This window comes from Brugia malayi, assembly GCF_000002995.4.
Source record: "Brugia malayi strain FR3 genome assembly, contig: Bm_v4_ChrX_scaffold_001, whole genome shotgun sequence".
NCBI classification, from domain to species: domain Eukaryota; kingdom Metazoa; phylum Nematoda; class Chromadorea; order Rhabditida; family Onchocercidae; genus Brugia; species Brugia malayi.
The window spans coordinates 854447-880145 of record NW_025062479.1 but is presented as its reverse complement, the minus strand read 5'-3'; the positions used below and the strand labels follow the sequence as shown (position 1 = coordinate 880145).

At 26.1% G+C, this 25699-nt stretch overlaps 2 protein-coding genes across 2 annotated transcripts; one reads left to right on the top strand and one right to left on the bottom strand.

The window, feature by feature from the left end:
* Positions 1–1204: 1204 nt before the first annotated feature.
* Positions 1205–12670, top strand: Bm14695 (Uncharacterized protein; the record flags this gene model as incomplete). The annotated part of the gene is made up of 4 exons (XM_043073170.1): positions 1205–1560; positions 8316–8428; positions 8630–8707; positions 12555–12670. The coding sequence occupies 4 exons, from the start codon at positions 1205–1207 to the stop codon at positions 12668–12670; spliced, it is 663 nt and encodes a 220-aa protein (XP_042929104.1).
* A 2113-nt stretch (positions 12671–14783) lies between these two features.
* On the bottom strand, positions 14784–18093 carry Bma-atln-2 (Guanylate-binding protein, N-terminal domain containing protein; the record flags this gene model as incomplete). The annotated part of the gene is made up of 11 exons (XM_043073169.1): positions 14784–14971; positions 15042–15135; positions 15307–15462; positions 15670–15798; positions 15942–16069; positions 16216–16339; positions 16542–16652; positions 16955–17161; positions 17384–17536; positions 17629–17727; positions 17944–18093. The coding sequence occupies 11 exons, from the start codon at positions 18091–18093 to the stop codon at positions 14784–14786; spliced, it is 1539 nt and encodes a 512-aa protein (XP_042929103.1).
* Positions 18094–25699: the final 7606 nt, after the last annotated feature.

The window sequence follows — 25699 nt, the reverse complement described above, 5'->3', positions numbered from 1 at the left end:
TTAATTAATTAATTATGTTAAATATGAGACAATTTGTCATGTATAAATGACGATAATGGATGAGTTACTATAAAATAAATTTTTGAATAGATACTTTAAAATGAATTTTGAAACAGTTTTTGCTTTTCTTTTCGTCAATTTTTGCAAATTGTAACATTTGATAAACTTATTATTTATAATCTTTCAATTGCAATTTGATTGTTGATTGTTGAAAAGCTTCCCTTGATTGATCTCTTTTTTTCACCCATCTCTCATCTATCTATTTATTCAGATCGCTCTCAAATTCATCCATTGATCGATGGTTACTTGTTTTCAATTTCATGTCAAATATTCATTCACACATACATACATACACACATACATACATACACACATACATACATACACACATACATACATACACACATACATACATAACATACATACATATGGGTTGTTTATCATTTAATTTCAAATCATTTAATGTAAAGAGACAACAGCTTTTTTTTTTTTTATTTTATACCAAAATTCCATTTATTTAATTTCATTATTCATTCCCGGTTCTTTCTTCCTTTTTTTTTCTGGCTTCCATCCTTTCTCCATTTCCGGCCTTTCTCTTCTCCTTTCCCTTCTTCCCATATCCTTTCTTGCCATCTACCTTTTTCACACTTATGCTCCTTTACCTACCACAAACCACTCAAAGCCAATTGTCATTGTTTGCTGTGTACTTGTTTATTTAATTATTGATCAACTCTGTTAAATTCGTTATATAGTCGCTTGTCTCCTCCTTCTCCTTTTCCTCTTCTATTAACTAACTACTCTCGGGATAATTCCCAGAACATATGGTTCGGTACGAGTATTTCAGCGATAATTTTCTTCCTTCCTAAATATCATAAATGGTTGCTTATTTCATCACTGATAATTTTATCAAAATAGCTTCACCACTAGAGAAATATTATCATGAAATACATATAGAGACAAAAAAGTAAAAACAAAAGGGAAAAATTGTGTCATTTTGAATCGGAAGATATATTTGTGGATGATGATTAAATTAATAAAAATAATAAAATTATTTCCCAATTTCATGTTGTGCGATTTTCCTATCAATAAGCAAACTGATCAAATTTGAAGGAATGAATTAATGGACTTCAGATGATATTGATAACATTATGTATTCACTGATTAGTTAGAAATTTGAACAATATTCTTTCTTTGATAATAAAGAATGGCTTCTTCATTTCGTTATTCGACGGCTTTTCTTGGTACATTAACTGCGATCTTATATTATCGCTATATTATTGTACCACTCATACTTGTATTACGAATTGTTGATGCGGTAACATGTCCATCTGAATCATCCGGTTCTGGTGTTATCGGTAGTAGCAGTAGTAGTAGTGGCTTGAATAAACCGGCAGCGATCACAAAACGGAAAGTATGTCCAGATTTTAAGAATAATGAAGATGAAAAATATTGCTGTCCATCTCATATTATTCCCGGAAGTTACTATTGCTGCTCCCAGGAACATCTCTATAAAATTGAAGCCGAGCAGGCAGCCGAAATTAGGCGACAGTTCATCAAGAAGTTAGTTTTTTCTTTTTTTTTTTTGAATTTTCATTCTATGCTTTCTCAGTTTTCTTTTTGTTAAATTCAGGGTGCAAAATTTCATTTCCTGTTAATTATCCGTTCCTTATCTTCTCCCTTTTTCTTCTCCTATTGCTAAAACTACAATCATTCATTACGATACTTGATCCGGTTTCATCATTATTCTCTTCCTCTCCTTCTCATTTCTGTAATTTTCATTTCATGTTTTGCTATGCATTCATTTCCTATCCCAGTCTGAATCATTGTAGAGAGTGCAAATATAGGTTGAATAAAATAAAATAAAATAAAAAGAGGAAGAAAAAAACGACATTTCTCTATTGATTATTATGGCTGTTTTAAGGAATGTTACTTGATACCACTAATACTACTTTTGGTGACAATGATGGTGACAACCTAGTCCTAACGTAGAATTAAGCTATGTCTTAAAATGACTTATACATTGTACTTGCATTACTTGCATGAGCGGATGTCCATTTTGAGAAATATGGAAGAGTAAATTTAGTTACATTGACGATATAAGCAATTTTTCTCTCTTTCTTTCGACTTTCCACTACAAAAATATTATATTTCAGTTATATGTGCTAATTTACCGATTATTCATTTTCTTTTTTATTCAATTTACAAATGTACCGATCGTTAATCCTTTTTACCATCTAATTTAATTAAAGTATGAATACCCAAATCAAGGAAGTAAATTATGCATAAATTCCAACTAAATTAATTATACAAAAAGTTATATTAATAACAATTCATGATTGAGTAGTGGTTAAACTAAATTTATAAAATAAATTTCAGAAGCATTTCATAGTCACACTAATAATTTTAGATTTGTTTTTGCACTTTTTATTTTCTTCCTTTTTTTTTTTGAATTTTAATCAAATATTTCCGAAAATCGAACAATCATACCTGAATATGTCAGGACATTTTCAGGGAAGCAATTAAATCCTAATGTTTAACAATATGCTTAGCAATATGCGTGAAGGAGAAAAAGAATAAGTTTATTAACAACAGTTTATAAAAGTAATCAACTTGTCGGTTGATGATGAAAAAAGTTAAAGAAATTGAGGAATAAATTGATTTAAAAAAAAAAAAGAAAAATTCAACCAAAGATGACATTACTAGTTAATATCAAACATTAAACATCACTATGGAATGGAAATAGTGTAGTATAATTCCGGAAAAAAGGATGAAGCAGAATAAATGTAAATAGTTTGATTTTATAAATCATATACCACTTTTTAGTTGAACTTATCATGGTTCTGTTAAATGATAGACTGTGTTAAGAAAAATTTCTAACAGTTACTCTGGTTACTCGTTATTTTATACCGATTCTATCAGTTTTTTTTTTTTTTAGAAAACAAAATTTCACTGATATTTGGAAGATTGTTCAAATAGTTTAATCAATTTCAAAATGGCTTACCTTATTTTTAGCATTTACGTGAGTTATTTCTGGAATATATCACAAAAAAAAAAGGAAGGATACCTTCAGGTGCTTTCAGTGTTTTTTCTTCTTTAAATAAAATTTTAAAAAAAAGATTATGAAACAGTGGCTATCTAGATATCAGTAACAAATAACTGAAAATGATTATGAAATTTAATGCTGATTTGATAAATGACATCGATCTATTAAGTAATTATTCAGAATTTATGAGAATTAGTCATTCACTGATCCCATTATTTGGAATTTTATCATTTAACGTTTGTTTGTTTGTTTTTGCTTAATAAATTGGTTTCCATTTGAAATCTAGAATGGTCGAATTTTTTAAATTAGGAATAATCAGGTAAATGTTGTAATTAAGTGAGATTTGTCTACTTATTTTTAAGATGAAGAAAAAAGGAGGAGAGAGAGAGAGAGAGAGAGAGAAAAGAATTGAGAATTTATAAGGCATTCAAATAATCCTTATTTGGTTTTATGAAAATTTTTGGGTTATAAAAGAGAATTATAAAATAATTATAAAATAGGATGATGTTATTATTTCAAATTGAATTTTTGTTTTTCCCCCGTGAGCTTACTGCTACGATCATTTAATGAAATGATCTTTTAACTGAATTTCCTTTTTGTTTTCTTTTTCCGTTTGATTTATATTTACAATCTTTTGTCTATCTGTCATTTTCATAAAAGGAAGTTTATTTGTTATTACACATTAATTGCATCTGTTTTGAATGAAAGAGCTTTGTTGTTGAAGCACTTATGCATTAGCATTTAAAGTAGTTAGTATTTCATAGCTCATATATAGTAAGTAAGTAAAGTATATTATGGTAAGGAAGAGCAAATTTAAACAAATTAGCAATTCAATAATTTGCTTCCTTTCATTTAATCTTTTCTTTTCATATTTTCCTCCTACATTTGTCTTCTTTTTTTTTTTTTCTTTTTTTCCAAATGATTCGAAAAATTAGACATCATATTAGCACTATTTCAAATTGCATTGCATTTATGAAAGAAATGAAAAGAAACACTTGAAATTTTAAAAAAAAAATGGAAATATATTTTTGAAAAAATTACTACAAAAACTGGAATTTCAGAATTTTTTGAGAATACATATATCTACGGTTTTCGAACATTCATAAATATTTCCTTGCGTGACGACATTTTTTTTCTTTTAATCTAAAATCCGTGATAAAATAAAAACATCATTTTATCATTTTAGCTCGAAACTATATTATGATATTTATTGAGGTTTTATATTTAACATGATGTAATTAAGCAGTTATTCTACTTGCTGCAAACAATTTGTTAAATGTAGCAATTTTCTCGACATCTCAATTGTTTTAAAATTAATTATTCACTCTTTGAATGAATTATTTCCCATTTTCGCATAATTTATTCTTTGTTATTCTAAATTGACAACTGAAAATAATGTCTATTATAAATCACTATAATATATATGATGTTAGAATATAACAGATCAGCGTTATCACATATCCCGTGGGATTATCTTTTTGACATATTGTTATAATGAAATAATACAGTGACTTATCTTTCATCACAAAATATAAATGATTTTTTCCATATACTTAGTGGAAAAACTGTTTCGGACAGGTGAAAAGTCTTTTTTTTTCTCCCTCTTTTAAAAACTTAGAAAATGATTAGAATTATTCTGAAATCTCTGAATTATAGATGATTTAGATGGGATGATGTTATGTTTTTGACATTTTATCGTTTGCAATTGTCATATTATTCTTTTAACTAAAATTTAAGACTGCAAAAGAAAAAGACACCTGTCGTTGTAACATCACATTCTCCAATCTATACATTTTGACAATATTTTAAAGTCAGATTAACAGTCAGATAATATTTCAGAAATGAATGTTGTTTTCATATGAATCTTTCATAGTGAATGTTTTACATATGATTTTATATAATGATTTATCCATTCCTTTCGTTACTTCTTCTTATCTTCCTTTTTCTTTTACGTAATAATTTTAGTTTGTTTTTAGTGAAATTAGAAATTAAATTGTTAAATATTACTTAGTTATGAAAAAGTAAAATTTAATGCGATAAATGTTGAGAATAATATAGAATTTATAATGAAATTATGAGCTTTATTGTATTTTTAAAGCTAACTGCTTCAAGAAATTAAAAAAGAAATATCTTGGATATGGTACTCAATAAAATCGTCATCGTTCGATAGCAATATTCTCGAATGAGTCCTCTCAATTCATTCATCGGTTTGAATTATTGCTTTTTTTTCCATTTAAAACATTCTAACAGTCACGCAATAACCAATAGAATTTCATAAATATGCACTAAAAAAAAAGAAAAAAAATTTTTTTTTTTTCTTTCATTATTTCTGTCTTATTCTTTTACCGTTTTTGGAGTCTTTTTTATCTCGGAATGCATGTGATATGGTGAAACCAATTAACTTTTGAGTAATTTGAGTAAAATATTTTAATAGCTTATAGATTAAAGCATTTAACAATTATATAAAATCCTGAAGTTTTTATATAATTCATAAAATCATAATGAAATTTCAATCATTATTTTAGTATATTGATAAAGTTTGATCAATTCGTTGTTATTGTTATTGCTGTTATTATTGTTACAATTGTTATTTGCTATGCCTAAAAATGTTGTGTTGTAAAGCATTTACATTTTACCCTTGTTAGAAATTTTTGAATTTTAAAAAGTCTGAGTGAATAATTGTGCACTTATTGTTTTATGATATAATTTCTAATTTTCTAGAAAGAATGATTTTTTAAGGTTTGTTGTTTACAAATGTAAAAAATATTTATGTCGTCGATATGATGATTAAGTTAATTAATTTCAGTATGGTTAATTAGGATTACATCTTAATATTGTTGTGGAGAGGATCAAATAACAGCGACGAATTATTTTGGCTTCGATAAACGAATAGCAAATATATAGAAGCAAAATAATTTACCTCGTTTTGTTTGTGAGTGGATAAATATAGCAATGCATCATCATCAAATAACGATGATAATGACAATAACAATAATAATAATAATAATAATAACAATAAATGCTATGGTAAAAATAATATTGCAAAAAATATTTTTAGTTTATTATTATCATCATTATCAATATTTTCAGGTTCATTATTGATTTGCTAGCTGAATATCATTCATAGTAGAAATTTAATTATTAAGACATCAGTGATATTTTACGACTTCATTTGTTATTCTTCTTTGTCTGTGAATTAATTAAATAGCATAACGAAGAGAAGGTCTGTCCCACTGCATTTGACGATTATCCTAAGATGCAAAAGCAAAATTAAAACTAAATGAATGTGTTGTGGATTAATCTGTCATCTATTTCAATGAGTCATTTTCAATGGTAACGAATTTTAGCTAGGAAAATTACGAATGATTAATTAGTTATAACATTCACTAGTATATTATAAAGTTATGACAGGGAATACTATCGACACATTTGCAACAGGTTTTTGGCATTTATAATTTTCGGAATATAATTTCAGTTTAGAAGTACAATTTGAGGAAATAGCTTTCCATTGATTAAATTGATTTAATTTTAGTTTCTCCTACAATCCATAAATTTACGCTCGAATTCCAAATTAACTATCATTTTTCTCTTCTTTATACTGAATTGAAATTACTCATCCCTTTTTTTCTGATTCCCACACTGCTAAAAGTACATGTGTAAATTATTAAGCCAGAAAAGATATGAAGTACATCTATTTCTAAAATGATCTGGCCCTATTTGACCAAAATTTGGCTCATTATTTCCCTACGCAAATTACTTCCCTATTTGAAAATACAGTTACCTTCCCACTTGTATATATCTGCCATCAGTTGAAACTATAGCTGAACAAATACCACTTATTTCAAAAAAAATGAATATTACTATTAAATTAAAAAAATAGAAATCCCATGTTACTTTCAAAATCTTATTTACATTATTACTTGCACACTTTAAAATAAAATTTATCATTTAATGCATCAGTTAATGCAAATTTTCTATCAAAAATTTTGAAAATTTCTAATTTTTGTTCCTTGCATGTTTATATTATCAATATGGCGAAATAAACCTGTCAAAAGGAAACTTAACACTAAGTTTTTTCTTTAATTTATACTTGTCTTAATGAACACATAAAAACAAGATATCTATGACTGAAATGCTTCATTTAAGTTGGGTAACATCAGAATAAACCTTTTTAATAAGCAATTTGTTGTATTTTGATCAACTTAAGTTTGCTCTCCTTTGCTAATGAAGAGAATTCACATTGGTATAAAAAGTAAAACTGGAAATGAAGTTAAATTAAATGTCAACTTTTTTTTAAGCATGATTTATCAGATTCTTCATTTTGATTAAGTTACTATTGAAATTTACCTAAATTTTGTCCCACTAGTACCGATCTATTTTGAAAAGTAATTCCGATAGCACTATGAGCAATTTTATCATACATCAAATTATCATGGTTAAATTCCTCGGCTGATTAAAAATTGTATTGTCAGAGATTTGAGACATCTTAAATAAATTGAGAAATTATGTTGTCAATTCTAGATGTTTCCAGATGTTTGTCATTGACCATTTTTCTAATCGACAATAAATAACTCAAGTTTTTGCTTTTAATTTTGATAGATCGAAACATAGATAAATGGAATGATAAAGTTTTCAACAGTTTATTCTTTCTAAACCAAAAAATGTTCGTTTGATCTCAGTGCGCTATTTTCTACAGATAGAAACTAACTCTATCAGAAAGAAAAATCTATCATGAAATAAGAAAATTCCTTGCACTTTCTTCCTAAAGGTATGACACTTTTAATGCTCGTAAAAGTTTTGTTAAAATAGCATAAAAGTTAAAATGTTATTGAAAGAACAAATGCTAGTTCACCTGCCATGTTTCTCAAATATCGTCATTTCCTGTAGTTGTCATTTCGTTTAATTTAAGTAATTTTGATATTGCAAATTACTGCGACATTTAAGTTCTATTATTCTAATTTTTGATTTTTTGAAAATGATTTCGAAACTAGATGAAAATATAAATGATTTTAGAAATTCATTGGAAATTGAACTTCCAAATATAATTTAAATTTCTATCATAAATAAGCTGAATAATAAATATATCGATGAAGCCAAAAGTAAGCTGAAGGAAGCAAAAAGGGGGAGAAAAAAAAAAAAAGGAAATTGAAAAATATTGCCTTATTTTTTCTTTTTTCTATTTTGAACTTTGAAAATTGAAAAGTTATTATTTCACTTTTAACATTCCTCAGTGAATTCATTTTTTTTTTTACCTAATTTTTAATCATTTCAGCTACCTCGCTGTAATTATAGTTGGCGTAATTGGTGCACTCATACTGTTGACGGTAATGACGATGTGCCTTTGTAAAAATCTTTCATTTTGTCCTATGAATGCTGCCAAATCAAGTAATTCTTCTGTTTTTTTTTTTTTTTTTTTTTTTTGTTTACCTCAAATTCTAATTAAACCATTTAAGCAAAATTATTAATATGAATTAAAACTATGTCTTTTCAAATTTTGATATTTTTATTACTCCAATTTTTTCAATATAAAATTTTTGCGTTTTAATTTTCATTCACATTTATCATAATTTAACTTTTATTTTTCAGCATGCTCAACAGCACAGGGAATACAGCAGCGTTACCGTCCTGTAGATACGTTATCCACGAAACCGGTCACTTATGAAGGTTTCTTTTCATATTAGATTTTTTATACTTTACGCAAGGTTACCGTAAAAATTTGAAAAAATTGGAGTGATAAAAATATCAAAATTTTTTTATTTATGCATATCATTGATTTAACAAAATTATTTCTGTCAAATAAATGACAATTTAAAGTGCATGAAAAAAAAAAAACAAAAAAAATATATCAATCCATTTGTTTATTTTGCACCGATTGCTTACGACGAAAATTATATTTGCAAGTATTTCATGAAATTTTACTATTAAATATAGTGAAATTTTAAGAAAAAAAATTTCTTTTTAAATTACCATATACATCATTTAGCTATTCCTTTTCTAAACTTATTTTTTAACAATTTATGTTGTTTTTCCCATCCTTTTTTGTGCTAAAAGCTGGGGATGCTTTATTTGATTAAATTCATAAATATCCCATGGGTGCATAAATTTCGAAGTGTTGGGAAGGAAGGATTAAAAGAAGAGAAGGAAAGAAAAGAGAATAAGCTAATATGGATAGGAAGTTTAAAAAAAAAAAAAAAAAATGAAAAAGTAAGGAAAGGGCGAAATTTTTGCAAATTTCCCAATGGAATCCTTTTGTTTAAAGCTTGCTAAGCTTTAAGCTTAAGGCTAAGGGACGTTTTTTTTTTTTTTTTTTCATCTAGTTGTTAATTTTCTGAAGTTATCTAAAAATGTAATGAAAGAAAAGGAAAAAAATCATTGCAATTATTTTGGACTGAAATCTTTTTATTTTGAAAAATTTGAAATCTTCCCCTTAATAATTTTTCAAACAAAGTTGTTCTTAAATTTTTTTTTTTTTTTTTTTATTTCGAAAATGAATTGTTCCACTGTTCTAAGAAAAGCTAAAATATTCATTGTAAACGTTCAGTTGGGTCACATTAAAAGCTATGTTTCATTTCAGATAAAAATACAAATTATGTCGTAATTTAAAGGTTAAAATTAAATAAGGTGAAGCATATAGATTAAACTTTACTTTTAGTTAAATTTTGTGTTTAATCGTAGCTGTTTAATTTTGAAATCAAAAGTTAGCTTTAGCTTATCTGCTAATTAATTCAACTTATTGCTGAATTATGAAATATATTTAAAGCATTCGTAAATATTTTTCTTACATTACTTTAACGTAAGACAACCTTGGCTGTTCGATTAGCCATTTTGCTTTCCGTGACAGCTGGAATAAACACCGGGACACTGAGAAAAGATGGTAGAATTAAAAATCAGATTGAAAAAAATAAAATCAAATAAAAATCATATTCATGTTTCTATCTACAATTTCGCATACATTCTATCTTCTAAATTAGCTTAAGCCAACTGCTATGAATTTCAATCTTTTCGGCATTTCTGAAAAGAAGTGAATTTTTTTTCAAGCTTTATTGAATAAAATTCGAAATTTTCATATTTCATTTGTCGGCTAACTGTAATGAAGTTAGGAGCCTATGTTAGTGTATATTTGTGATTTATAGCCTTTGAGCTTTGGCCTCAGTTTGCTGAATTAAACCTTTGCATGATGAAGCTTTTAAAGGGATATGCAGCTTGGTCAATTATAGATGATGTGGACATATTAGTCATGAAAGTCGCCTATTCCGACTCATAACTTGTGAACATTGTTTTTGCTTGAAAGAAATATGAGAATTGAATGAATGGGATTGGATTGATTCAGAATTGATTAAGGATGAAAAATTTTTGCAATCTGATAGGACAGAAATGATTTAAGAATGGAATATAAATTTAGAGTTGAAAAGTTGAACCTTATTTTATTTTCAGTTTGAACATCATTCTTCAGGGAAAAGATAGAAACAAAAACACATCATTCTAATAAATGAATACGATGGAAATAATTTGATCAAATTACACTTAACAAAGGATGTTTTAGTTTCACTGCTTAAGTAGGAAAAGAAAATGTCAAAGGATGGGGAAAAGGAGGGAAGGTTGAAGGTCTGTCTCTAGGGAGATTAACAGGAAAAATCTGATGTCAATCCAACCACTCTGTCTTCTCCTTTTTCCGGCATGCCACAAATTGAATATTCTTTCGAAGGCATTTGCAGATAAATGGTTCGTGATTGCCACTGCATAAATAATGAAATTCGCAGTAACAGAATGAAATTCCAACTTCGTTTTCCTCTCTTGGGATTGTAGGATGGTTGAAAGAAGCATCTACACTTTCCTGTAACACACTTATTCAATTTCCGGAACACTTAATCCTGTTACAATAAACAATGAATTCCATTAATCCATCGTATAGAGCTATAGAGAAATCGCAATTCAAAGGCTCAACAAAATTTTAATGAAAGTATTAAAATAATATAAGTAATGAATGGATGGATATCAGATATATTTTAACTTTTTATTCTTTCACAGTGTAATAAAATCCACCTAACTTATCTACAGTATCTAATCATTATCATTTGAATATCTCAATAAAATATCAAAATGATAATGATCAAATATTGCCTAATCTTATGAACATACAGGATGAGCGATAAGCAAGTAAACAATTTATTGTCTCTGACTGACCATGAATAAATATGATTGCCAAATGTGCAATTGATTTAACAGCCAAAATATAAACATCTCTTAACTATCCACGCAAAGGTCATCTAATTAACTGGAGCATTGCAAAAAGCGCTCTGTTGATTGACTAAATGATCCTAGCTGTATTGGTCCTAGTTATATTATCATAACGATTATTGAGAGTATTTTTATCATGCCACATTTTTAATAATACTATTTATCTTATTCTCAAATTATTTTTCTGAAGTTTTTAATATAATTAAAATTGCTTTCACTTAAAGTAAAAGTTTTAATTCCTTTCAGACTGTCTCTTTATGAATCTAAATTTAATATTCACACTAAAATCATAAATTATTACTTTGAGGAACTGCTCGTTTTTAATATAACTTAAAAGAAAATGAATGAATGCATAGATAATGCTAAACTACGGTAACTGTTAAACTGCGAATTTTATGTTGTAATCAGATGATGAATTTTTACACTCCTTTAAATTGAATCATATTTTTTAATTTGTAGAAATTACACGCTTTATAGGATTTTAATTCCTGCAAGTCGTAATTGTCTGATAATGAGATTAACTGTCTCCTTTAAAAAAAAAGGTTTAATTGAATTCTGATTTAACTGAAACAGATTAATTAAAATCTAATTTCCATTGTAATCATAATTCATGATTTCGTATCGTATTTTGAAGAATTTTTCTTAGTTAGGAATAAAGATTTAGTATCATAGTTATAGCACTAACAATCATTAATTTTGAGCATAAGATTTGATAATTATCATCCGTTCCTTATTAACTGGACGTATTTATCTTATATTCTTATAACCTTGAGAAATTTGAAGTAAAATGTAAGCAGAAAGTCAAATTGAAGTCTTTAAATTAAATTAAAAAAAAAAAAAAAAAAGAAAAGATTTCAGCAGAAAGTAAAACGCTTTTGAATAATATTTCTGTTATCACTGAGAATAAACGATTTGTATCGTTTATCCGGAAAACAGATATGAAACTGAAAATACCAAGTCTTCCATTTTGACCAGCAAATTGCAAAATTGCCAATATTTTTTATTCTCATTCAAAGAAATATCGTTTTGGTTTAATACAATACCTAATTTTGTATCCTTTTCAATTTATTTCAATCAAATTACAAATCATACTTGAAGTAACAGTGAATAGAATGTTTATTTTTATTGTTTATTGCTATGTGGTATTGTCAAAAATACTTTAATTGTCATTTATCAGTGTTAAAAATTTCAAAATATCATTTTGGTTTATTTTGTCTGCATTCCTTTTTTTCAAATCAGCCCATTTGTTTATTTGTACTTTTCGAAATTCCAGCTCCACCACCATATGAAAGTTCGCTAGATGAAGATCCACAACGAAGAAATGATTGGCATTGTTTATTGGAAAATCAAGTTAACGATACAAGGCAAGACGGGGCAATATTTCAGTGATCAGGGCATTTTTTTTCCCCCTTTTGCTAGGTTTTATCGTTTTTTTTTTTTTTTTTTTCATCAAAATTATAATTCATTTTAGTAGCATCCTCTTTTATTTTTAAATTAAGTAGGAATTCATAAAATATGTTGTAAACTGCACTTATTTTACCTTCAAACGTTTGATTTTAGATGAAAAATTAAACATTTTAGAATTTTTCTCACTTTTTTGTCCCGAATGCTACTTTATTGAGATTTCCAATATTTTTCATGCCCTTTTTTTTTTACTACTTTCTCCTTTATACTGTAATTTTTCTGTTTCCAATGGTGCTTATTTGTTTATCACAAAAATTTTCTCAACAGTTATCATTGATTGATTGTCACATTTTATATACCAAATGTTTTTTTTTTGCTATCATCCAAAAAAAAAAAAAAGAATTTTTTCAGATAAACTAAAAAATGAAAACATTATAAAAATATTTCCTAACACACTTACCTTTTCTGTTTTTTCTCTCTTTCTTCTGTATATAAATATATATTTTTTCTTTGAACATTATGATATCTTGCTTGTCTTAATTTTTTTTTTTAAAAAAGAAAGGAAAAGAAAAGATAATATAAGAGGAAATTCTTGTTGTGGTTAGAAAATCTCGGGAAACTTAAAGCATTTTAAAGCTTTTTTTAGAAGATTAAAAGATAACGTCATATTTTTAAAATGAAACACAGATTAAAGTAAACCACTTTATTTTGTAACTTATCCTTTTCTTAAGTTTATCAGAAAATTTTCCACTGAAATATATCACACTTTTAAAATTTTGGAATATGAAAAGGAAAGAGAAAGAAACCAATTTGCCGAGAAGTTAATTTTCTTTTCATTTTTCATTATTGAAACAAAATTAGGCAAAGGGTTGTTGGTATTGCAAACTATCAAAGTACTGTAACATCGCATGATACTGTAGTGATGTACGTTACAGTACCGCGAGTTACAGTAGTAATGTGCGTTACAGTAGTGCTATATTTCAGCATGTTACATTTTAATAAAGGGGAAAAAAAAAAACAAAAAAGGTATATTCATTTTCATGAAATTTTAATGCCTTATACAAGCAGTTGGTTGTATATACAATAATGTACCATTCATTTTTCTTAAATTTTTACATTTTTTCTACGTTTACGTACGTTTATTCATCCATTTTCGTATTTTGTATTTTTGGTAATGTTTAGCCTAATGCAAGGAACATATCTGGAATTTTTGTTGAAAATTTTAAAGGTCAGCAAGTGATTTATTGATAATAGAACGGACAAAATTTTGTGTTATCATTATTCTCTTTTTTTTTGGAATTGAAAAAGTGGAAATTATTTTTAATTCAAGTTTGTTGCAACAAAGAATAATTGTATGATATGAGAAAAAGGAAAAGGAAAGAAGGAAAAATTTGCGGGAGTGTTCAGAAAAACTGAGGTTACAGGAAACTTATAAGCCATAATTGATGGAATTGTTAACTGATATTACTGCAAACAAACAGCAGATAAGAAATGGATAGTGAAAGAAGAAAGGAAATGAAATTAATTAAAATAATTGGTTCCAAACATGGTTAACATTTGATAACACTTCCTTAATCCAACATCTGTAATGGAAAATGCATGTTGTTGCAAAATTAATGACAAAATTTCGATTAAATTTATCGAGAATGAATGAATTATGCAAAATAAACAAACAAATAGGATTACTGTAAATGATGTAAACATTTGAAAGGCACAGAAGAGTACAATATGAAAGACAATATGATAGGAAAGTTTGGAATCGAGAAGCTTCCTTCAATTACAGAAGGAAAAATTATTTGTTAAAAGTGCTTAAGTTGTAAGGGTTGCAGTCGATTGACTATGATGGCAATATGTAATCGAATGAATGGAAATAGTTGCAAATTCGTTTTAAAAGGATTTTTTTTTTGTAAAACCTATCAGAAACTTCTGGAACACTGTGAATGATAGTTTGATGAAAATCGAGCATCACATAAATGACAAAATGTTAAGTTTCTTATAATCAACATGATAATACCTATTTAGGAATGAATTCGATTTGTTTATGTCAATAACAGATGATATTGGTGTTAATATATTATAAATAGCAATATTGAAATAATTAGACGCTTTGACAGTTATGACGAAAACATGAGCGAATTTTAGGCTTATAATAAACATAAGCCCAAATTGCTAGCAAAGCTGTAAGTGAAACCGGTATAGCAATCACACCAGCACTTACCATTCCGGCTTGTAACGTTAATACTGCTCCACCGATAGCTGCTGATGCAGCTGATCCAAGACCCATACCTAGTTTAAAAGAAAAAAAGTTATAAATGCAATAATTATAAATGCAGATGAAAAATTTAAAAGATAGTACCGAAAAATACGGAATCACCACATGCGATCATACGTGACACACAACTTGTCACACGTTTCTCTTTGTTCAATCGCTTGTACTTCTCTAATTCGCTCTGCAATAATATTGTAATAATGCAAAATTTATTGTTAAACTTTGGAAAATAATACAACACACAATAGAAAGTTGAAATACAACGGTAAAATTAATAATATTTTTGATTTGTTTTGTTTGAAATTTTCTTAATCTTCGCTTTTTTTTTTTTTTTTTTGGAAATATTTGTTACATTTAGATTTTGTTGTAGCGTTGAGAGATTTCTGGATCGAACTTCACTGCTTCCCATCTTTGGATATTTTTCAAAAATATTCAAAGCTATAATACCATATTTAATGTGTGCTTCATGAAGTCTTTTTTCCGGTAACATTCCTGATTTTAAACAAATCTGAAATATTTTCAATTATTTTAGAAAAGAAAGCATCCTTTAAATTTAAACAAATTTTTACAGCTATTGATGATTTATACGAGACGAATAACAATCATATAACAATGATCATTTTGAAAATAATTTAAATACTTTAGCTTAGAATTATTTTTACAATAAATTGCTTTGAAATTTCAGATGAAATTTAAGAATAATTATGATTGTTACCCGATCCATTCCCCGGACATATGCTATTTTTGCTTCACTTGCTGCTTCCAAATATATTAATTGGGCATTTGTGTCTAAGATCATTTGTGGCTCCGGTATCACACAACTGTCGAATGTCTTGGCAAACTCCTAAAAAATTTCCAGCAATTTCTAGATATTATTTCATTTCATTTCCACGGCTTTTGTCTTTCATTATTTTTTGATCAGTTGTAATTTTATATTTCTCTGTATAAAAATGAAATTTTGTAAAAGAAAATAACAGGAAAATAAACCCTGAACATATCCGTGATTTTCCTGCATGTCACCGTCTTTCCGTTTACGATTTTTGGTTGCAATGCTTGTGGATTCAAAAGATGTGCGGTCATTTTTTTCACCTCCTCTTTAAACAACGGTTTTATATCTGGAAATACTTTTATGATTATTCTTTAATTTGTTCAGTTACACTTTTTTTCCTACAGAACTTTAATTTATTACTTTTTCTTTCGTGAAATAATTGATTTTGAACGTTTTATCAGTTCGACTCGATTTATTTATTTATGAGATTACCTTTTACAAGCCCTCTGAAGGATTCATGATCTGCAACTCGATGACCTGGATGTGGTAATAAAAAACATAACGTTTGTTCGAAACAACTTTGAATTTCCCTTCGAACAGCCCTCAATTCATTTGACTGAAAAAAATTAGACAAAAAATGATGCCTAATGTTCGTTCAATCGCTACAATTTAATTCTCAGGTGAAATTTTTTTTTTTAAATTCAAAAGTTTTAAACTAACTCAAAAATGTTCAACCAAACTAACAAATATTGTGAAACATGAGAAATTCTTCAATTATGATAACTACTTGAATATCACTATTGGAAAATACAATAAACCTGATAAGATGATGATGTTTGGAGCATTGTTTTGAGGTATTCCATACCACCTTCAAATCCATATGAGCATTCTTCGGATGATTTATAATCTCGGACAACAAAAACAATTGTCTAAACATTGAATCTTTTTTCCCTTCCAAGTAAAAAATTTTGATAAAATATAAAAAATTGAAGTAACTTTCTGTTGATTGCTTAACAAATAATATCAACAATTCCAAAAAAAAAAAAGACCGCCCAAATTTTGATACTTCAAAATTGATGCTTTAATTATTTAAGTCTTGTTGATTTTGAAATTGACGCTTTAATTGTTTAAATCTTGCTGATTTTTATACATAATAAAATTTGCAATGATGTTAAGTGAATATTAGCAATCATTTTGAATTGTTATTAGATAAAATAAAATATTTGGAAACCTGAAAAGGTGGTTTGAACTTGTTAGCTTCATCTAATACTAATCGTCCATACTCAACAAAAAGTGATAAATTTGAAAGTGATTCTTCAAGTATTGTTTCAACGATGTTATAAACTTGTATCGAACTAAACAGAGTTGACAATGCGAAGATGGTACTGGACATTTGATATGGTAGTGCTGCATTATCTATTGTACCCTGTGTATCCATCTATAATATGAAACGATTTTTCAATAATAATATATTTGTAATGAAAATAAATAAATAAAGTGTGAAATTCGAAATAATGAAATATGCTATATATTTAATTTGATTTAGTAAATAATTTAAAAAGAAAAAAATTATCCAACAAGAAAAAAAAAAATTAAATTTTGATGAAGTAAAATTAATAATTTTTAAGTAACATTGAAATAATTAAAAATTTCAACCAACCAATACAACAGCATATGTTTCACCGTTTGCTGCTTCAATCATTATTGGTTCACCCCAAATCCATATTCCTGCTGTGTCACGCTTCATCCCGGGTCTCCAATGAAAGCCTCCTAAGTGAGAATCATCCAAAAGCCATTCCAAAGTTGTATCATTCTTTAAAAAAATATAAAGAATAAAGATAAAAATTAAGTCAAAAATGAATATAATTTATCAAATTTAACTAATCAATTTTAATTTCAAATTACCTGTTGCGATTTTTGTAAGCTATACAAGTAATCGAGAAATATATTAAGCAGAAAACTTTTGCCTTTTCGAAATGCACCTGCTACACTAATTATTACCACCTGAAAATTAAATAAATTACAAATATTTCATAATTAAATTTTGATTTAAAAAGTTAATAATAAAAATAAAATTGGAAGCATTAAGGATATAAAAATTTGATAAACTTTTTTTTCTTCTTTTTTAATGTTACAGAAAATTAGTTTATTTTGAATTAGAATTTCATTGAATAAATGAATAAATATCTTCTTATTAGCAATGGATGAATGTCCAAGCACAGAAGTAAGTGAATTCTCCAAAAATTTATAACGATTAGGTTGAGATGAAAGAGGAGCAATTATTTGCACAGGATGGACTTTATGGCGATGTTCTATCTGGTCACGGGTGCTAAATCCGGCTTGAAACGGTGCCGTTATGTCGAATGACATTACATCAGCAAATCTGAAACTTTCAAATATTAAAATTCAAATTTTATGAAGTCTTTCCAATATCTTTTTAAAACGACTCGGCAGAAACGCAGAGCTAATCGCTTAAGTTTAATTTAATTTAATTCAAATTAAATTAGTTTTTTACATTATTCCTATTTTACTATGAAGAAAAAAGAGTCATATGAATGTGAATTATTCAAAGATTAAAAATGATTTCGTTAAAATATTTTGAAAATTTTGATCATAATTATGATATCATGAATTATTTTCAAAATTTATTATTTTAATCTCTCATTGTCTGCCAAAAATTAATATATTTCAACAACAATAAATAAATTATATATATATATATACCAAAAGACAAATCATTCCTTATAATGGCAAAAATAAATCTGAAACTTTTTTATAACTCAAAAACAGTAGCAAAATAAAAACAATTTTTCCTTCCAATTTTTCCACTTTTAAATTTAAGTTAAATCTCGAAAATACATTCATCAACCTACTTTTACTTTTTATTTTTTATTTGCATGGATTAGAAGCGATTAATGAAGCTTGTTACTTTCTCAAAATCTAATAAAATTTCCAAATTAACAGTAATAAAATGTTTTATTCTTTTCAAATGAATCTTTTTTCGAATATTTAAATTAATATTCCAAATTTTTATCACTTATTTCCTTTTCTTTTTTTGTCGCTCCCCTAAATGATAAGGAATATCACCTTTCAATATTCTTGTCTGGTGCTTATATTCTTTTTAAAAAAGGAAAAAAAATAGAAAGATGTTATAAAAGATAAATATTACAGAAGTATTTCACTAGTAATCTTCCCAAAAATATGGTTAAAATAAATCTGAATGTTACTTACAAAATAAAAATTAATTGACAATGCAATCTTAATTAGAAAGATGAAAATCCGATGAGATATTCATTAATTAATTAAAGGTTATTTATCGATCGCTGATGAAAATTAAAGGTAACAAAAAATGAAAATACAATCTGTATGAAAGGATGAAATAAAACTTCAAAATTTTCTTCTCATCCACACTTGTTACCATTGAAAATTGATCCTAAACTTTCTTTTAAATTTTACTCAATTTATTCCGATTCTTGATTTATTCAAAAAGTTTTCTATTCTAGGAGAAAACATAAAAGACTAAATTCAACGATATGACAGGAAGCCGAAAAAGTATCGATGATTTAATTGGTGATATGAGCAATTATAATTGAAAAGAAAAGAAAGAAATGCAAATGTGACAATTGTTATTTAAATTTAAATTATACACTCGAATTTAGTTCAGTAAAACCATGTGAAATCGTTGTTATCACTAGTGATATGCACATTTATTATTAATTAAGAAGGAATCGATATTATTTGAGAAATTTTGCTAATAAATGGATCAATTTTAATCGTTTCACTGTAAAGGAAAATGAAAAAAAAAAAAAAAAGGAAACTGATGATATGGAAGAATAATTAACTTAATGGAAATGTTACTTTAATTTCATCGAGCAGTGCAAAATCTCTTCATTGACTATAAATAACAATCCTTTATCGCTATTTGAAGGAACTTTGCACTGTTAGATAATTATTATTTAATATATATTATTTATTATTAACATTGTTATTGTTATCAGTATTATTTATTTACTTAGTTACTATTATTATTAATTGATTAATTAAGAAGTAATAATCGATATTAAACTGATTGTCATCCAAGCAGTTGTCTGAAATAAGATAATGTTGAAATGGACAAATCTTGCAAAAATCTTAATGCTTTATTTTTTATCGTTTAGTTAGAAGTAATTTTGAAGTTCAGATGAAAAAAGTGGTATAAATATAGCATTGCTATTTCAATTAAATGTTAGCAAAATCGAAAGTTAAAAAATACCGACAAAGATATGAACATTTATTCATTCTCAATCATTTTAAAATATAAAAATGTAATTGTTTTTTTTTTTTCTTTTGAATATAAAAAAATTACTTTTAAATATAAAAATGATAAAACAAATGGTGCAAGCAAAGATTTACGTTTATAAAACAGTGCAAAGAAAGATTATAAATGACAACTGAATATGTATTAAAAAAACATTCTGACCAATGAGGTGATACAAATTTGAATAAGAAAGATTTAAAAAATGACTAGATGAATTTGAAATATACTGTTTGAATAAATGCAAATAAGAAAAATATATATATTCATATGAAATTTGATTTATTATCATAATCTGATAATTTTAAGTGATAAGAAGAAATACGAGGTGATTGGATGTATTTGTAATGATTGTATGAATTAATGCATAAATAAATAAATATGTGTAATGGGAAGAAATGGAAAATTAGATGAAATGAATAAGCTTATAATTAATCAATTAATAAAGTAAGTAAATAAATTTATTGAAACTTATGAGTAAGTATAATATTTCTATTCGCTTATCAATATATTAAATCATAATGCTACAATAAATTAGACATTTGGAATAATTAAAGTTCAGTGGGAAAAATTCCTATCGGAAATGGGAACAAATCGTAAATGATTGGTAAATAGGAAAACATTATAAGTTATATTTGCTTGCTTACAAATGCTTATTTATTCAATGAAATGGAACAAAATTTCTTCTCAATCATTCCACTACATTCAATCCGGAAATTTGATTATAATCTAAAGTTAACTGATTCTTACCTTAAGCTATTACACTAATCGTTTGCCCAAAAAAAAAAAATTGGCAGATTTTAGATTAAAAATGTATAATTTTAGAAGAAAAAAAATCTATAAGCTTGCTATTCGTTGATTTTAAAATGGAAGTAATATCGTAATTGAAGTTAAATCAGCAAACCTCATTCATTCTTGCTTACTTCATCAATTTTTCTAATTTTCTTTGTTGCTTATTTTCATTTCATTGTTTTTATTTGCTTGCCTTCGTCTCTGCTCATTTTCCACTCTTTATTTACTATATAGTATTTCATTTAGCATTCAACACTCTTTCATGATTCTATTATGTTTATGGGAATTAAATTGAATTAAATTAAATTTTAGAATTATGTTTAATCAATAGAAATATATTTTCTTTACTAGCACATCTTTTTTTTTTTATCACTTACTTTTAATGCAAATGAGGAAGTAGGTAGAATGTTTTATTTACTAACTAATATTAATTAATATATATTAGTGAAAGTGCAGAGTTAACGGAAAAAAAAAAGAGAAAAATTCAGTAATCTGAAATTAATATTTCATATACTGATGAATACAGATTACATTGATATTGACTTTCGGATATAGCGATAGATAAAAATTTAGGATTTAATTTTTTCAAATTAGCAATACCAATGTCAAATGATCAGTACCTGTTTTAATCTCATTTATTCATTAAATCATCCTAGATATTGATAGCTTTAAAATTAAAATCATGGAAACATTTTCATAGTCACAAAGCTTAAACTGAGAGAATGTTTATTTGTTAGTGGTTGGCGTAGTAATATGAGCAACTGAAAATTAGTATGTATTTGATTGAGTAAATAACATTCTCGTACTTAACGTCATCATCAATAAAATAAAAGATTTTTAATGCTTTTGAATATTAGGTAATTAAATCTTTTTCTATTCCTATTCAAAGTTTAATTATAAAAATGAAATTTAAAAACATTATGCACTCATCACTCAACTTTACGTATCTTTCCAGCTGCTCATCCAATTACAACTCTTCCATTCTCAATTAAAGTGTTTTATATATGCGAGAAAAAAAAAAAACAGCAAATCTCTTTTTTCTAGTTAACAAAAAAAAAAACTCATTTGATTTTGTCTAAAATTGAATTTCTGACAACTTATTATTCAAAAATGAAATACTAACAATGGTTAAATGGCTTACTTTTCTTTTTTTTTCCCATTTCTTTTTTAAAAAAAATAAAATAAAATAAGAAATGGAAAGAAACTTTATTTTTATTGAAACTTTTTTCAATTTTAATTTTGTGTTTCATTTATATACTATTTTCTATCAGCCATAGTTCATTCATAACACTGTTATTTTCGATGGTCGAAATGCATTCATTAATTTTGTCTTTTAATTTCAAAGCATATAAAATAGTTAAATGTATTTTATTTTTCGTTCTTTTTTTACACAAAATATGAAAAGCAAAAAAAAAAATCTAATGGAATGTTGTAAAATGCCATGTGTCAATCATTTAATAACGATCGTTAGTTGGGAAGTCTTTGAAGTGATCATATGTCAACTATACATATTAAAAGTATAAGTGATTGATGCGTAAGTTTTTTTTTTTTTTTTTTTTCAAAAATTTGTCAGTTTCATCTTAATAGCAAATTGTTTTTCATTAAATTTCACAAATTCTGCAAATAAGGTATCATTAAAAACTTATTTCTTCCTGTTTGTGATATTATGAGATCATGTCACGCCAATTTTGATCAACTGTCATCTCAGCGATCATAGAAAAAAAAAAAAAATTTTAACTATATGGAAATGAATTGTTTAACATGTTGCTATTATTCTTAATTGAAACTCATAAGAAATAAATGACGTCGACAAAATTGGCTTTGTTTACGATCCATAAACATTATTGCTAACTGCAATGTTTCGTTTCAGAAAATGGCGGAAATTGTCAAGGACAAAAATTGGAAGCAATTAGTGAAATATTTCTTTAAAATTTTAATGAAGTTTAACTCCATCTGATAGCAATTGTTGCTGTTTAATTTCTTATAAAATGCAAAATGTTAGTGCCAAAGATTGTGTCTGTGATGATCAATAATACTTCAAAAATCAAAAAATCAAAATATAATTTTAGATAATAGTGATAATTAGTAAACAAATAAATATGGAAAAATAAAATAATACATAATCTATCATTATATTTTCTGTCCTGAAAAATTTATTAATTTTGGAGATAAAACCGATTTCTTTCCTTACAATTTTTGTCATTTTTCATCAAAATTTGCATCATTTTGAAATCTATGCACAATATCCAATATAAATATTTTTTTTTACGTTGATCATGAACTCTTATCAAAATGATAACAAAAGGAAATATCTATTGGAGTACATATGGAATGAACTTATCAAAAAGTAAGCAAGTAAATAATAAATGAAAAGAAACAAATAGTAAGATGAAAATGTTGATTGGATAGAAGAAACACGGCAATTTGAGGAAACGGTGATAGAAGTGGAAGAGAGTAAATTCATTTTGCAATCCGAGTGAGGAATTTATTGGAAGCATATACATCTACTGGTAACAATAATTAGGATATGTTGTAAAGTTATTCATCAAATATTCATCATTTCTCTCTATTCATCCGAGATGAATAGGAGAGAGAGAGAGAGAGAGAGAGAGAGAGAGAGAAAAAGGAAGATGATTTGCTTTCCTGATTTTAGTTCATTTTACTATCAGGAATGCTTCTTTTAATTCCACCTTCTTCTAATTTCTCACAAATAATACTGATAAATTAAAATTTTACGATTATTATCATTTCTTTTTTAGAAAATTTGCAAGTGGTTGATAAAACAAATGTAAATAATGCATGCATCATATAAAAAGTAAGTAAAAGAAGTTTTTTCATTCACAAATTTTCAAATATTAGTAAAATTAAGTAGCCAATTGATAAAAGGAATGTTTAAAAAATTTTTGAAAAACTTGAATGCATAAGCAAATTTAATATATTTGTCAAAAAAAAAGAAAAAAAAATCACATCTGTGTGAACATAACAAAGAAATTATTTCATATCGATGGCTAGAAAACGACAAAGTTTTTTTTAATTCTTATTTTTGTCAAACTATTTACATTCTATTCCAGTTTAGTTACAGATTAATTTCACTAAAAAATTATAAAAATTTCATTATTTGCAATTGCAATATATATTTATATTAAGTTAACAAATTATCCACCAAACCATTCTTTGATTACAGAAATGTTTTATGATATATGTAAAATATAATTTTTTTTTTCATTTACGTAGGAAAACAAATGAAATTTAGAGTAAAATAGTGTCAACAAATCTGTGATATTTTTGCACTATTTTGTTTAAATTTTGAAAAAAAAAAAAAATTCAATCATTGAAAAATTTAAGAAAGTATTGGAATTAAAGAGTGATGTTTTGCTGGAACAGGAATTACTATTACGGCAAGAACAAACAAAATTATCGAGTGAAGAGGAATTTTTGAAGAAGCAAAAATGTTATTTCACAAATTTTAAGTTAATAAATTATTCTCTAAATCATTCTATGATTACAGAAATATTCTATAACACATGTAAAATGTAATATTTTCAAAAAAAAAAAAAAAGAAGGGAAATTTAACACACATTAATGTATTTTGCAATTTCATTTTAATATCACTTTCATTTCAAGCACCGACTTCACAAAATCACAACAATTGTATTAATCTTTTCAAATCATAATTTTTGATTGGTACGATGCTCTTCTCAATTTTGAGAGATTGAAATTTGAGTGATTTAATTTACATTTTATTATCAATATTGCAAAATAAAATCTTTAAATATGGAAAGAAGAAAAATCATTGTTGCCAATTGACACCCATAGAAATCTTGAAATCAATGGCTAGAAAATTGCAAAAAGATGAAAATAATTTAGGATTGCATTAAAGTCCTAACTATCAGCCTGCAACAATGAATTGCAAAATTTTTATCAAAAAAATTAGCTAAACGCTAAAAATAAATACAAAATTTTTGAAGCAAAGCAGGGAGAAAAAAAAAAAAAAAACGAAAAAAAAATAGGAAATAGAGAAAAGAAAAATGAAAGCAGAAACAATGTGAATATCATTCGTTTGAAATATTTCTAATTAAGGAAAAGAGATGGAAAATAACTGAAAAATGATTTCCAACTAATTTATCGCTGCAATTTCTCTGAAATAATACCAAATGAAATGAATGAATGAAATTATGTTATGTTTATAAAGTATTGAATTTATAAAGTATTATTTGAACTTTTAACGAACGTTTTTATTAAACTAGCAATGGCTAACACTGTGCTGATAATGAAAATAATAAAATTTGTAATGAATAAGTGATAGTTATCATAATGATAATGATAAGATATCATATCTATGCCAGTCACATTATATGATTTGAATAAATTTAATTAAATGCATTATCATATTTTTCTTATCATTTTTCTCTTCTTTCATCAAATTTAACATACATCCATTGCTTTCTTCATGCAAATGTAGTCTAAAGCACCAAAATTTTAACACTCAATGATTTTTAAAATTAATATTATTAAATATTATAAAATAATGAATCTAATTATGAATTATTAATTCCTCTGTAGTTATCCAAAAAAGACTAAATTATCAGTAGATTTAATTAGTCAGAGATTTTTTCCTCTCATTCTCTCATAAATCAGTACCACTTGGAAAAAAATATATATGTATATAATCAACCGAAACTATCTAAATAAAATTCAAAATTCTGAAATATGACAGAATAGTAAGCAATTCAGGTAAAAATTGAACAAAAATATCTAAAATTAATCTTATTCATATTTTACTATATAATTTTACGATAAATTAAGCAATTTCAGAAAAACTAAATACCACAGAATTTGAAACTTACTTATCAAGAAATACTTGTCTTTCAGAAAATGTGTATTTTTGCA